General features: G+C 44.1%; 1 protein-coding gene across 1 annotated transcript; it reads right to left on the bottom strand.

Annotated features, from left to right (window-relative positions):
• Positions 81-7,398, bottom strand: DDX20 (DEAD-box helicase 20). Its single transcript, XM_021377136.1, has 11 exons — positions 7,175-7,398; positions 6,998-7,092; positions 6,079-6,247; positions 5,655-5,769; positions 5,431-5,573; positions 5,047-5,185; positions 4,681-4,739; positions 3,907-3,989; positions 3,146-3,251; positions 2,956-3,057; positions 81-2,290 (listed from the first exon to the last, which is right to left on the bottom strand). Exons 1-11 carry the CDS (start codon positions 7,350-7,352, stop codon positions 1,176-1,178), a joined length of 2,304 nt encoding a protein of 767 aa, XP_021232811.1. The 5' UTR covers positions 7,353-7,398; the 3' UTR covers positions 81-1,175.

Here is a 14,618-nt window from a genome sequence, read left to right as displayed (position 1 = left end):
GGTTGAAGTGCTGCCAGGGACAGCACAGGATTTGCATGGGAACACTGCAGCCGCATTAAGAAATCTCAAGCAACAAGCAATTTATTTACAGAAGTGAATTGTATTTCCCAAAATTAATTTGAAAGCAGCAGGAGGCGAGTAATCAAGTATCCTTGAAGACATCCATTTCACCAGATTCAAGCAAATGTTCTCCTTGGAAGTACAATTCAGAGCAGGCAGGAAATAGTGCTTTCACTGAAGGAATCCCAGTCTCTGACCATGAAAAGAACAGACCACATGTGCTCTGATGAACATAACAAAATCAATAAAACCAGCTAGAGATCTGGCTCTGTGATCCCACATGTACTAAAAATGAAGCTCCAAAATGAGTGTGAAGTCAGTCTAGTGTCAATAGCCGAAGCCAGCCTCTACTTTCATCTTGTCTTGGTTCCGGACAGCTACATAAAAGGCAGGGCACCCGAAACAGGAAATACAAATTAGATTTAGAGCTAACAGGTAATTTCATTTCTAATTAGAGCTCTCCTATAAGCATGGCAAGTCTGATACTCCTGCACCCTGAGGCCAGGCCAGTTATAATAGCTGCACATCTCGTACATAATTAAAGCACCCCCTACAGCACAGCTTGCCATTTATCCAGCTCGCGAAATGTTACTTATGCAGTGTTAATTAACTGGATTTAAATTAGCAATACAGGTATTGAGATGCAGGTTTTAGTCTGCCACTATTAACTGGTATATTACCAGCGCCCTCTGCTTAAGGATTACAGAGGAGAATGATCTGAGTATAAGCAACTTCTGATATTTCACTGTGAATCCATCTTCAGCCAAAAATCACAGGGAAGAAAATCAAGTAGAGAAAGCTGGGCTTGTTTGGTTTTCTCCTTACTGATGATTCTTACATGGAAGCAGCCGACTTGCCTTTTGTTTACTTAGTATTTTAAAGACTGCAACTGAACATCTAGTTGTCTGCCATTTCATTTTATTAACAACTTGTAACACCACTGCTGGAATGCATATAAAACATTTACCTAGACACAGCCTGCTTACAAAAAAGACAGTGGTTCACTTCACTCAATGTCTGCCAAAGTACCTGGAGAAAACAACCTGCAGCTGTTTTCAAAGATATTGCCCATTTAGTCTTCCAAGCAGCCTGCCCATAACAGCAGCATCAGTGCATTAATCACCACTTTTCAGCAGCTCCTGGAGGTAGACAGAGTTGACACGATAAGCATTCATCCAGTTCAAGTGTCTGTAACTTTTCCTGTAGTAAAAGTGAGAAACTGCAGCATAGTAGTTTTGCCATGCTTGATAGTAAGATTTCCAGTAGTCTTCGTAACTCCAAGCCTCATGAGGAAAGCCAGGAACACCATCATCCCAAGAGCCACAGGAGCAGTCATCTTCAGTTTTTCTTGGGGCAGGATCAGGGTACTGATGGGAATGTTTTTTCTTTTCTTTGGCATTTTGTTTCAGAACTTTCTTTCTCACCTGATTTTGCTTTGGGACTTGTGATAGCTCCTTCAGCTTCCCTGGTGTGGGACAGAAGCCTGTAAGACCCTGACAGGTGGTGGGGACAACATTCTTTACCTGCCTGTCTGAAAATGCTTCAAAACACGAGTTATTTTCACTACTGTGGGAGGAAGCCCTTGAACTGTATGAAGAATCACTGTCAGACACATCATCATGTGCTACTGTGTCTGCATTCTGTTCCATCTCTTTCAACTCAATACCACCATTTCTGGGGAATTCACATTGTTCTCCTGGGCCTGAATAGCTTCTCAAGATTTCAACATCTCTCTCCAACCCTTCTCTAATAAAGTATTCATAGTCTTCAACAAACTCTGAGAAGTTCCAAGGACTGTTCTGTTGGTTTTTGAAAGACGATAAGCATGGAATTCTGGGCAGATTTCTTCTCAAGGCTTCCTCATCTAGAACCTCTGCGTTACTCTGCCCAGCCATTCTGGAGACAGTTTCTACTTGACTCCTCTGCTTTGTATTGCAACTGGAGGTTTTGGAGTTTCTGCTACTTCTTCCCACAGCAGCAGAATTTGTGTGCTTTTTCACCAGCTTTTGCTCCAAAGATTTTTTTGGCTTCTCTACTGAAGAATTACCAACTGGGAGGTTAGAATCAGGCTGAGGTACTTCTGCAGAATTATTCTGGACAGGCTGAAGTACTGGCTCTTTTGGTTTAAGACACACAGTGTCAGAATTCACAGAAGCACCTGTGTATACAACAGGTTTGACTTCAACCTCCCAACCTTCAAACTGATCCATCATTCCAGGAGGTATAGGCTCTGCACAAAAAGGAAACAAGCAAGCACTCGATTAAGTGCATCCTTCCTTCTGGAATTCAAACGAATACTGAAGTAAAGATAAGATGTTAGGATATGTTAAGTGAAAGGTGCAAACCAACCCCCCTTCACTTCTTTAAAAAGCTCAAACATACAGAACACTTCCATCGTGGGAGGCATCAAGAAGCTAATTCATCCAGTAAGTACTGCATTAGTGAACTATTTTTCATATCCTATTTAATCAGGTAAAAAAGTCTGAAATCATTTCAGAAGGTTAAGTGCTACAACTCTAGCAGAACAAGGGAGCGAATCTTTGGCTGTTTCTATTATCCTTTCCTTCTACTGTATCTTGCAGCCTCAGAAAGGCTTAATATTAAGTTTCTGGAAATTCCAGTAGCTCTGTAGTTGCTTAAGAAACAGCTGGATTTTGAGTTTCTATCTCCATCTGCAGGCATGCAACACAGTCGTTTTATATTAATTCGCATAATTACAGCAGTTGCACAAGTGGTCACAAGCACTGTGGATAAAAAACTTTGGTACAGTCAGAATTTTTCAACTTCAGCAAATATTCATGTCAAATAGTTGATACCTGAAGTCTTGAATGAACAGCAGAAAGAAACCAGTGGGGAAAAAAGTATACACAGCTGCATTCACAGGACAGAACGTACCAGGTAAAGGAAGAAGCTGTAGATTACATTTCTGAGCAATTTTCATCATCATGTTTTCTTCCTCTCCACGGCAGCAGTATGTCACAGATAAGCCTAAAGTTCCTGTGGTGTAAAACAGAAAGTATAATTACCTAACTAGACCCACGAGAACCGGTGCAATCTCGAGAAATCCATGCAACAACATTTTTACCAAAGCGCCCGGCTCTGCCGATACGATGCATGTACGTTTCCCAGTCTACAGGTACATCCAGATTGATGACCAGATTCACTTTTTCAGCATCAATTCCACGAGATGTCTTGAGAAAACAAAAGCAAAAGTGGATTCATAACGGAACGTGCTTAAAAAAAACCGTTCATGTACTGCAACACATTGGGAGCAACTGCTCATGTAGTAACTCGAGTTGCTGCAACACACTATAATGCATCTACAATGTTCCAGTGAGTTTACATGGAAAACAGACGTACTGCACTGGGATGTAAAAACAACTATGGATCACTTTTTTCTTTCTGTACAGTCAGCACAAACAAGCATATTTCTTCCAAGTATCAAAATACCTGCCAGTAAGTTTTAATTTTTTTCATGATAGAACCACAAGCAATCAACTGAAACAAATCAACAACCAAAAAAAGCTGAGTACTTCAAACATAACCACTGCTCTATTTGAAGTTGTACTGCAAGTATACTACATCAAGGAAAGCCTAATCTTTCCCACAGCTCCCACCTAGAGTATACACACCTCCATTCCTCTGAAATCTCTACAAACTTCTGCCATTCAACAGCTAAATTACAACTGGTTTTTGAAACAGAAGAAGAATAGATGACAACTAAGTTTCACACTTGAGCAGTGCTCAACTCAAATACTTCAAAAGCACATTTATGTTCAAGTCAAATTAATTCTCTGAAATAGTTTTATTTGCAACAGTCACGTACACTATGAAATACTGACTCACCAAGTCTGTGGAAATCAGAACCCTACAGTGGAATTGCTTTAATTTAGCCATAGCATCAAGCCGCTGGCTTTGATTCATGCTGCCTAGGGAAAAAAAAATAGAAATAGCCTATGTTCAACAGTTTTATGCCTCTACAACTCCTGGAAGACCCTACTTTATAAACTACAGATGACAGGAGAGGTAAGCTTGAGAGAAGCTTCCTCAAACATCAATTCTAAATGAGAAAAGAAAATAAGCAAGACAAGTTTGAAAATAAATACATTAAAATAATAATTTTGCTCCTTTTAAAAATAAACCAATTACATAGATACTTAATCCATTTGAATAACATTGACTTTAGACACATTTTTATGTTACCACCCCATAAGCCATGAAAAATTGTTGAATTAAGAATTCAAAGGAAGATTTCTAATGAACATTAAAAGCTAGCTATTAGCTTTTTACAGAGAAAATAGAAATAAAGAGATTTAAGGTCGACATCTGTGTTCCCAAAAACCACAGCTTCAAGCTGCAAATATAACCTTATCCTTAACAAATAAGACAACACTTGCCCAACTATTCATAAAGCGATTCTCAAACAAATCAGAAGGCTGAAAACTTCATCAATGCAAAAATTTAACTAATACTCAAGTCTTATAGACCCATGAAGATTCTAATGCTATTCTTAGTTATTCAAACAGAGGCCATATAAATCAAGCTTTCAGGATGGATTTTCCTATGTCAGGTCATATTTACACACAACTTCAACCAACAGAAAGTTCTGAACAGGCTTACCTGAAATGCACTCAGCAGGAAAGCCTCTGGATGTCAGTATTTCAGCTAGATGTTGAGCCCTAATAGGACATACACAATAAAAACAGTAAATAAGAGCGGACACATAACAAACCATGTACATTTCTTAACAAGAGGCTGTTCTTTACAGGCAAGGATTCCACTAACATCTTAAGGACAGTCGTTTCATAAATGAACATAGGCAACAGATAATAGGTCTCACTCTAATCTAACGTACAAGGTACTTCTGTGCTAAAGCTTTATTTTTAACATTTCAGACTATTTCAACATTTCCTGACTATTTCAGAAATCTGCACATTGCTTTTTATAAAAGGTGCATAGAAATGTATCCGGGAATGGATTTATTACCTGCTGTGCAAATTTGAGAAGACTAATGCTTGATTAAATGGAATCTTGCTGAACAACTCTTGCAGGTGCTGGGTTTTTTCCTCAAATGTTTTATGCGGAAGCGGATGGGAATTCACAATTTTGTAATACTGCTTCAGCCCTGAGCATGAAACCAAGACAATCATCAGTTTAAGGATTTCCATTAAAAAAATACTCCAAGGTGCTATTCTAACTGCTGTGACAAGGACTTTTCAATGTAAACAGATTCACCAAATAAAATCTTACAGGGTAGGTTTTTTCTTAAATGGGAGAAACGTCTTCACAATTTTTGGATTCTTTCTGTGTGCTTTGGTCTCAGCATGCTCTTCACATCTATTGACAACATTACCAATATATGCGACTCACCAATGAGACTTGGATCAGTAGGATTCAACCTCACAAACGTTGGTTCTCTCATGTACATTGTCAACGCGTTAGCTAACGATTCAGGGTAAGTAGCTGAAACAGCAAGCATCTGTTTATTGGCTGGCAGTGAAGAGTAAATCCAACTATGAGAGACAAAGATGGGAATGACTAACAAATATTAATCCAATCTGCAGATAAATACATAGGGTAAGCATTTTTCTTACTTAATTTGCTCCTGAAAGCTGCCCTCTTCCAGAAGCTTGTCTGCTTCATCAAGAACGAAGAGCCGGATACTGGCAGTATTCAAGTAGTCCAACTCTATGAGCTGTTTTATTCGACCTACGTATAATGAAAAAAAGTGAACTGAGCTTCACAAATATTAACTCAAAGTTTAAGTTAATGATAATTTAACTTACCATTAACTAAGATAGGTTCTCTAATAGCTACCTTTAAAAATTAATCTTAACAACCCTTAAAAAATGCATATTTAATCTCTCACTGAAAACACCATACTGGTCTGAATGCTTTTGGCACTGCCCCTTTTTTAGTAGTAAAGGAGAGCCCCAAAGGAATCCAGATTTCAGAAGTACCAACTATTGCACTATGAAGTATCAGCACCCAGTGAAGCACAGTGAAGCATGCCCGTACCTGGGGAGCCAACTGCTATGTGGCATTTCTTCAGTCTGACTTTGTCCTGGCTCAGAGGAGTCCCCCCAATGAAGACGTGGCATTCCAAACCTTCCATTTTTATCCCAATCGTTGTGATGACGGCATGAATCTGCACAGCAATCTCTCGTGTGGGAGCCAAGATAAGAACCTGTAAGTAACAAACAGCTGTATTTGAAAGCCACAGAACAGTTCGTGAGATTGAAGCACATTTTCAAATTGTGATGATTCAGAATCATAGAATGGTTTGAGTTGGAAGGGACCTGTAAGATCATCTAGCTCCAACCCCCTACTACAGGCAGGGACATCTTCCTCTAGCCCAGGTTGCTCAAAGCCCCACCCAGTCTGGCCCTGAATGCTTCCAGGTAGGGAGCATTCACAACATCACTGGGCAACCTGTTCCAGTGTCTCACCACCCTCACAGTGAACAATTTATTCCTAATATCTAGATTAAATCTCCTTTCTTCCAGTTTAAAACCCATTTCCCCTCATCCTGTCACTACCTGCCCTCATAAAAAGTCCCTCCCCAGCTTTCCTGCAGAAACCCTTCAGGTACTGGAAGGCTGCTATAAAGTCTCCTCAGAGCCTTCTCTTCTCCAATCTGAAAAGCCCCAGCTCTCCCAGCCTGTCCTTGCCAGGGAGGTGCTCAAATTTCAAATACTACTGTTTATATACAACTCACTAAGTGCTCAGGCACGTTTCTAATTACAAAATTAATACAGCAGTCATGAAAAAAAAAGAAAAGGGGGGGGGGTGAGTGTGAGGGGAATAACTTTTGGCAGCAGAACACTCTACTTACAGGGGTACACCGAACAAAACCGAGTCCCACAGAACAAAATGCCGCTTTCCCAGCAAAACACGGATTGTCACTACCCAGGGCTACCGCGTGGCTGGAGCTCACCTGCGTGGCCGGGCTGTCCAGCAGCAGCGCGTCCAGGGCGATGGTGGAGAAGACGCATGTTTTGCCGGTGCCAGACTTGGCCTGCACGATGAGATCTGGAAGGATTCCACACACGTCAGGGGGCGGGGGACCTCCCGCCCGCTCCCGGTCCCGCGCGGCGCCCAGTCCGCCACTCACCCAGTCCGCAACGCCCCAGCGGGATGGCCTTCAGCTGGACGGGCGACGGCCTGTGGAACCCAGCCGCCTCCAGCCCCGCCAGCACCGGCGGCGACAGCAGCAGCGACCCGAAGTCAGACGGGCCGCCGGGCAGCAGCACATCGCGCGTGCGGAACCGGCCCTCAGCGGGCGCCGCCATCTTGTGAGCGGGAAACGGCCACGCGCGGCGTCTCGCGAGAAGTGCCTTCAGCTCGCCTCGCGCACGCGCTCTGGCCGCCTCCTCCACTCTCCGCACCGCCAGGGGGCGCAACGGCCGCGGGGCCGCGCGCTGTGGGTCCGCTTCCGGCGGGGGGCACTGAGTTGGCGCGCGGTTTCCTGAGGGGTTGCGCTTACCTGCGTGTCTGCCCTGCCCTAAAATAAAACACAACAGAATAAAACTATAGTGTGGAACTACTCTTCGGCCAAAGCCAAATGCATGAATACATTGTATGTGTATGGCTTACTGCCCTCTGTAGAGCACACATTTTAAATTGGTGTTTTCATGCACGTCAGCTTTATTGTCACCGTGGTTCAGAGGCTCTGGACATACAGCTTCCATTCATTGCAGTGGGATCTGAAAAATCTCAGCCGTGGCTCATACTGTACCAGAGCACACTGCAATTATTCTATCTGACACCTCCTGGAAGCCTCAATGCGCTGTAATGGCTTTGGGTGTGCCACGGTCTCCGTCGCGCCTCTGAAATTCCTCCTGTTTGCATTCCTTACAGGGGAGAAGGACACAAAATAAAAAAGGGCAAAGTCTGTTCTGTTGTTTTATATTGCTACGATGAGCTCTTCCCGTGAATATCTGAGCACAACGCCCGTCTCTGCTGTGGGAGCTTACCCCCAGCAGGGTGGGCAGATGGCGGCAGCAGGGCTGGGCCGCTCCGAGGAGGTGACAGGGCCGCCAGCATCCTCTTAGTTCCAATTGTTCTTTAATTGTTAAGTGGATATTCCCCTTGGGTCCTCAAGGGGAAACGGGTCTCCAGTGAGATAATTCTCTGGATACATCTGGGAAAGGTGACGGACAAGGAGACCAGGACGTAACAAATGCTTTGATTAAATGCAGCCTCTTATAACCCTTTTAAATTGATGTGATTTAAACAGACAACGAAGAGCAGTCAGAGGTATCTGTGCCCACTGGGGAAGGGTGGAGAAGAGGTGATAAAGCATCCATATGCAACGAGCTGCTCCTTCTTTCTGCTTTCCTCACCTACTCTTCTCCCTGAGATAGCAGGCATGTTGCGGTACAGCTTAGTGGTTTGGATACAGATATCATTGTTCTCCGCCATGCAGTGTTAATGAGATATTCAGACACATCACCTTAATTCAGAAAGACACTGCTGTCTGTGGAGGCTTAATCAATTTTCTCAATCTCCACTGGAGTTTGGAGGGAGGGATTCCAAACTGTCTCAATGTCTGTCTGCTGCATAGGACACCACTACTGGCAAATTCATTGCCCGTCTCCCTTTGTTTTTGTCCCTCACTCACTGGGCTGCATCAGACCAGCTCCTGCAGCCACCGTCATTCCCTGCAGTACACACTCAGTCTGTGGCTGAAAGCTGTGGGGCAGGCTCTGTCTCTTCCTTTACTTTTGCATGATTTCCAAAGTAATGCCATGGACATTTGCTTGTTCATGCCAGTCAGCCACCCCAGTCGTTTCTTGCGGTTCACTGTGAGATCCATACTACCTGGTGCTCTACATAAGCTCCAGCTCTATAAGTTAGATGTACCAAGAGCTTAGCTCTTCTTACACACCTAGCAGGAGTCCTGATAGCTGCTGGTGGTAGAGGCATGACTCAGGGTGAGACAAGGCTGTGTCTGATGGAGCAGATGCTCAAAACTTTCCCTCTTTAGCTGTCCCAGGGGAAACAACAGGAATGCTTGGGTGCAGAATGATACTACCACACTACCTAGAAATGCACACCGCATTTAGAGCAGTTGAACAGGAAAAAAATAAAGGATGGATCTGAAAAACTGGTGGGCTTTGTACAGTCAATTACCTGTGAATTTCTCATCAGTGTTGAAACAGTGCAGTACTGTTGCAAGCTGAAGTCTGCTCATAGCAGATTTCATCAGCACTGCCACCTTGCCTGCACTGCAAATGCCCAAGCGGCTGCCAGGAAAATACTTAGCAGAATGGATGGTGATGTTCCTCTGGATCATTAACACATAGCACAGGGGAGATGTCCCGTATGGCCTGACATGCCTGAGTCCAGGGGACTGGAGTATAAATAGCAATCCTCAGCCTTCAGGCCTGGCTTTACCTCAGCATCTCTCTAGTACTGAATTCACATTGAAGACATTCATGTGTCAGCCCAGCCTAGAGAAATCTGCAGTTTTGCCGTGACATTGCTTTGCTTTTGCTTGCAGTAAAATTCACAGGAAGTAATCATGTTCAAAGCAGCCTTTAGAAATCTTGACAATTAATCTGAATGCTCTGCAGGCAGAATAGGTCCTGAGAAAGGATTTAGGCTAGTGAAATGAGTAGGTAAGACCTTCTGAGCTGTAATATTAAAAAATAACTGGGTCTTAGGATATATGCACTGGGATATATATACTGAGGCTTGGGGTCACAAACCAACCTGCAGCTTTTGGGGCTTAGAAGAAAACCCTTGCTAGGAATAAGTTATCGCCTAACTGCTGAGTGCACACTTTCTTTCCCCAAAGCAGTGCTCACCACCGTTTTGTCCCTGTTATGATCCCACCTCATGTCCCGACGTTCTGCCCTACCTAATCTAGATAAAGGCATCCCTACCCATGGCAGGGGGTTGGAACCAAGTGGTTTGTAAGGTCCCTTCCAACACATACTGTTCTATGATTCTATGAGGTGCAGATTACACTTTCAATTTCAATTCCATCCAAGATTCCTTTCTTTATGAACCTACATGTATAAATATCAGCTTTGGATAAACAGCTGTATAAAGCACTCGAGCTGTGCATGCTGATATCAAGGTCAGCTTCTCGTTATTTCAGATCACGAGGCATTTAGCTTTCAGCAGCAAGGCAAGGGCCCATATCACGTGTTCAACTTTCAGCTTGCATTGTTCCAAGGCCTCCTAAGACTAACACATGGAGTGCAAAGAAACATCTAAACATCTTGAGTACCAGTACTAAGTACTCACCAGATTTATCCATCTCTTTCTCTGGAACTTATTCTTCATCCACTACAGCTAAATTCCTGTATTAACTCTCTGAAAGAGTGGAATAAACCACTCCCAGAGAATTTCTCCCGGCTTCCAGAACTGTCAAGTTGTGTACATCTTTTTAAAGCACATTCATTATGGGTTTGAACATAGCTACTGTAAACAAGCACCTGCCTTGTCTGATTCCTTTAGCTTCAAAGGATTTGTCTTTTATATCTGCTAAGACGTGGGGTTATTCAGAACAAGTCTTGGTTTCCATAATATTTATAAAATAGTTTCAAAGTGAGATAATCTCATCCTCCTTTCGCAAACGTGTTCAGATGAAGACATTCTCTGTACTTTGCAGCACATACAAATCACTCTGAGCAGCGCAGTATGTATTTGTGTTTACACTGCCATAGTAACTGTGTTTGTTCTCTGTACAGTGAAACGCATCACAGTGAAAGTGCCATTGATGCTAACATAGATAGTGGCTTCATATTCACCACCGCGGCAGAAGCAGGCACTGAGGCAGCTACTTCCAGATTGAAAAACCCCATGTGCACAATTAATAATAATCTGGAAGGGAATGCCCAAAAAAATGCACAGTGCCGGAGGGGCAGTAAGCAAACAGCGCTCGTCACTCCACCAAATTGCCCCATACCATCCTTAATGACCATGACTTACAAAGACAGAACGTTACTGTTTTATTCTTCCCACATTCCACTTCCAGTCTTTTTCTGACCCTTCACTGCAGCACGCATGAATTAAATAGCAAGCTGTCCCAGGCAAGGGCCCTGCATTATTTATCTGTGCTGTTTGGTGCCTAACACGGTGGGTGCTGAAGGAGGTGAGGAGCAGAGGTCATGCTCACACACAGATATACAAACACATATGTTATCCTTTCCCACAGCTGAATATTTCTGTGGAGAAAGTTAATAAAGTCAAAGCAAGCTCTTGGTTTTCAGATATACGTTACCTTTTTGTTATTACTCAAGGCTTGAAATTAAATGAGAACTACTAAACCTCCCGTGTCTTAGAAAAATAATTTCGGTTTTTATGTTAGAGAAAGGCGAGTGTAATGTAGGATTTCATTTTAGGTATGATAACATTACAGAGACACAAAAAGAAGCCATCAGAATATCAGCTCTGATAAACTATTCCAGCTATGCCAGCGACAAGGGGTTTACCAGGTTTGTGATAAATAAATATCATCTCATCTTAATCTTGGATAAGCTTTCATACGAAGGTTTGCTAAATTATTTTTCAGCTAGTATGAAGATGATCTAGGTCACCAAAATGCAGCCAGCCGAGCTGTAATCCAATCGTTCTTTAGCTCCAGATAGCACAGCGAGTGCAGGAGTTCTCCTGCCTGGCACTTACCCCATACTTTAGTGCTGGCCGGGGAGCTTATGGGGTTTGAGCCTGGCTAGGGCTGCGGGAGCCCTTATTTTGGGCTGCAGGTATAGTGGGGTAGGGGCCTGAGAGGAATTACCAGAGCCCCAAGTGCAGAGACTGCATACAACAAATAACCCCATGGAATAAATGGTTCTGTTTTCAGGGGTAATTCACCACTTCATGCACAAATACAGAAGCAGAATTAAAGTTTTGATATGATATTCTTACCTACCTTGGCTGGCTGCTTATGGCCCAGTGGATTTTAAAAAGGATGGATGCAATTTAGGTCATGCTGCAGCCTCAGCGAGAAGAAATTCTGAAAGATTCGCCTTCGGTGTTCAGTAAAATAAAAGTGGAAGAAAATACAGAGATAACCACGGTTGTTAGTTCAACAAAGAACAGTCTTGTGAAAGCACGGAGGAACGAGATCAATGAACTGAAAGACAACAAATGAGATAAGGAAGCCCTCAGCTGTGAAGGGATAGATGTTCTCTCCACCGCAAAGGAACGAGGCAGTTCACATAAGTGGATGCAGCTCTGAAGGCGCATTCTATTTTTTGCCCAAGGATCTCAGTTTTTCATTTTAGACTGAAATAAGCCATGTCGCTTTCTGCTGAAGGGGGTTTTGCTTTCAACTCTGTGCTTTCTTGGAGTCCTGATTTTCCACTGCACTGCACCATCTGCTCATTGCTCACACCGCTGCGGAGCGGCAGGGAGCAGGGCCTGCAGTGCCCGTGTTGTCCCCACTGAGAACCAAAATGTTGGTCTGGGGGGAAATCCCACTGAGGAAACGCTTTCCATTTGCCTGTTCTCTTCCAGGTTCCCATTAGTTTGGAGCACACGGATATTCTGGTCCTTTCCATATCAGCCTCACTGGACATATGCAATCCTGGAGGCTAAAAAACTGACCAGAAAAACGACCTTAAACAGAAGCCAAACAGAAGCTAAAACCTTTTTGCTGCTCATCTGCTGGCAGATCACAAGGCTCCGTCCTGCAAATGTTACAGAGCTTTCTGGAGCACAGCATCTGCCCATTGCCATGGACATGTGCCGTAGGTCCTGGATGTTAGGTGTGCTGGAAAATGTCGTATTGCTAAACTTAGATTCGATGCTTCAAATAATTACATGTATGCTGGGTTTTGTTTGTTTGTTTTATGCTGGAATATTCCAAGCACAGGGAGAAGCCATCGTTTAAAATAAATTCAGTAGCAAACAAACAACTGCTGTAAAGGAAACGGCGGGGAGAGAGTCCCATGCCTGGGATAATCCCTGATCTGATTTCACGCCGTTTTTTAAGATGCCAAAACCACAGTGCTCAGCAGCAGTCTCCTTTGTCTAGACACAGCAAACCTGGAGAACAGAAGTCATTCCCTCTTGATGGCTGCTCCAGTCCATTCCCTACCAAATGTAAAAGAGTACCAAAAAAGACCGTTGTTTCAAAGCTGGCTTGGATAAATTAAGCTCTTGGTCACTTTTCAGCTCAAAAGAGCTGAACCTAGGCCTACCTATGAATTACAAATGCAAGCTTTGGTGCCAAGCCACAGGGAAGGTGTAACATCTAAATATTACTTTCCAGCTCTCAGATAATTCAATAAATTATAAAAATATGCTGTTTTAAGTAAAGAAAGAAAGACCTCGAGCCACCCAAGCAAGGCAGAAACCACAAATCTGAGGCTACGGCTCCTCCTGCAAACAGACCCTTCAGGAAGGCACAGAAAGAGGAGGGAAGCTCTTTCGGTGTAGCATGAATAATTGGCGGAGGCAGGCGTTTCAGCCCGTATTCCCCACATGATGCCATCTTTCTGCTTTCTTACCACTGACTGGCTGTTCAGAGCCGCCATATGACACTTGACATGCTTGAATAGGCAGGGGAGCAACATCCCCCAGCCCTGGGCCGTGGGGAGCATCCAGCTGGCCAACAAACCCAGCCAGACTTTGAGAGAAGCTGATGGCCGGGCCAGTTGGCTGAGACCTTAGGGAAGACCAGGCCTGGCAGGTGTCCCGCTCACCTCCCAGCGTGCTGTTAGAAGCAATTAACTTTTTGATGAGGCCATTTCTCTAATACGTGAATATGTTCACAGCCACACGTTCTACAAAACCTTGGGAAGAGGTGCGAGTTTCGTGCCCCACTTCGTAGGTGAGACGTGGCAATCCTGCAAAAAGTGAAGAGGCTGGGAATTTTGAACAGTAATGGAAGAGATGCTGGAAGGATCAGCAAACCTGAGCTCCGGAGCATTTCCCAAACCTACACGCAAGCCCAGAACACCAACTTCTTATTTAAGTTGGGTTTTGACACAAAGGTCAGCTTTCAAGAGCACCAAGGCAGACTTCTGCAAACAAAAATGCCACTAACGAGAAAAAAATGTTTTCCTTCAAAAAATTAAAGCCTTGAAGAGCAAAGGCTGCACTCGGTCTTTGACAGTGCTGACATTTACAACAGAAAGCAAGTAATTGTCTCCCACCCCAGACGTGAGAGCAGAGAGTAGGATCACTCATTCCATCAAGACCTTCCCCACTGCAGAATGATTCATGCGAGCCTTGTTAAGCCAGCACAGGGAACTCAGCATTTATTGCTCCAGCAACGCGTTTTGCACAGGAGCTGAGAACAAACAATACCTACATAAAAATACGTGAGAAACGCCGAAAAAAAAAATAAATTCACAGCCTTCCAAATTGAGTGCAGCCGCCAAGCCCGGCGGTGCGGAGCGCTGTAGGCGCTTCCTGGCTCCCGTGTCCGCGGGGTCTCAGCCGCAATACCCCGCACAGCAAAGCGGAGCTCTCTCCCGGGACAAGGAACAGTTCTGCGCACCGACTCCCGCACTAGCGGTGGGATGGGTCGCTGGGCAGCCCCGCACCGCCCGCTGCTGTTGGGCAGGGCAGGGCAGGGCAGGGCAGGGCAGGGC

Source organism: Numida meleagris, chromosome 25 (assembly GCF_002078875.1).
Source record: "Numida meleagris isolate 19003 breed g44 Domestic line chromosome 25, NumMel1.0, whole genome shotgun sequence".
Taxonomy (NCBI): Eukaryota; Metazoa; Chordata; class Aves; order Galliformes; family Numididae; genus Numida; species Numida meleagris.
The sequence above is the reverse complement of the archived record's forward strand: the minus strand, read 5'-3'. Positions and strand labels throughout refer to the sequence as shown.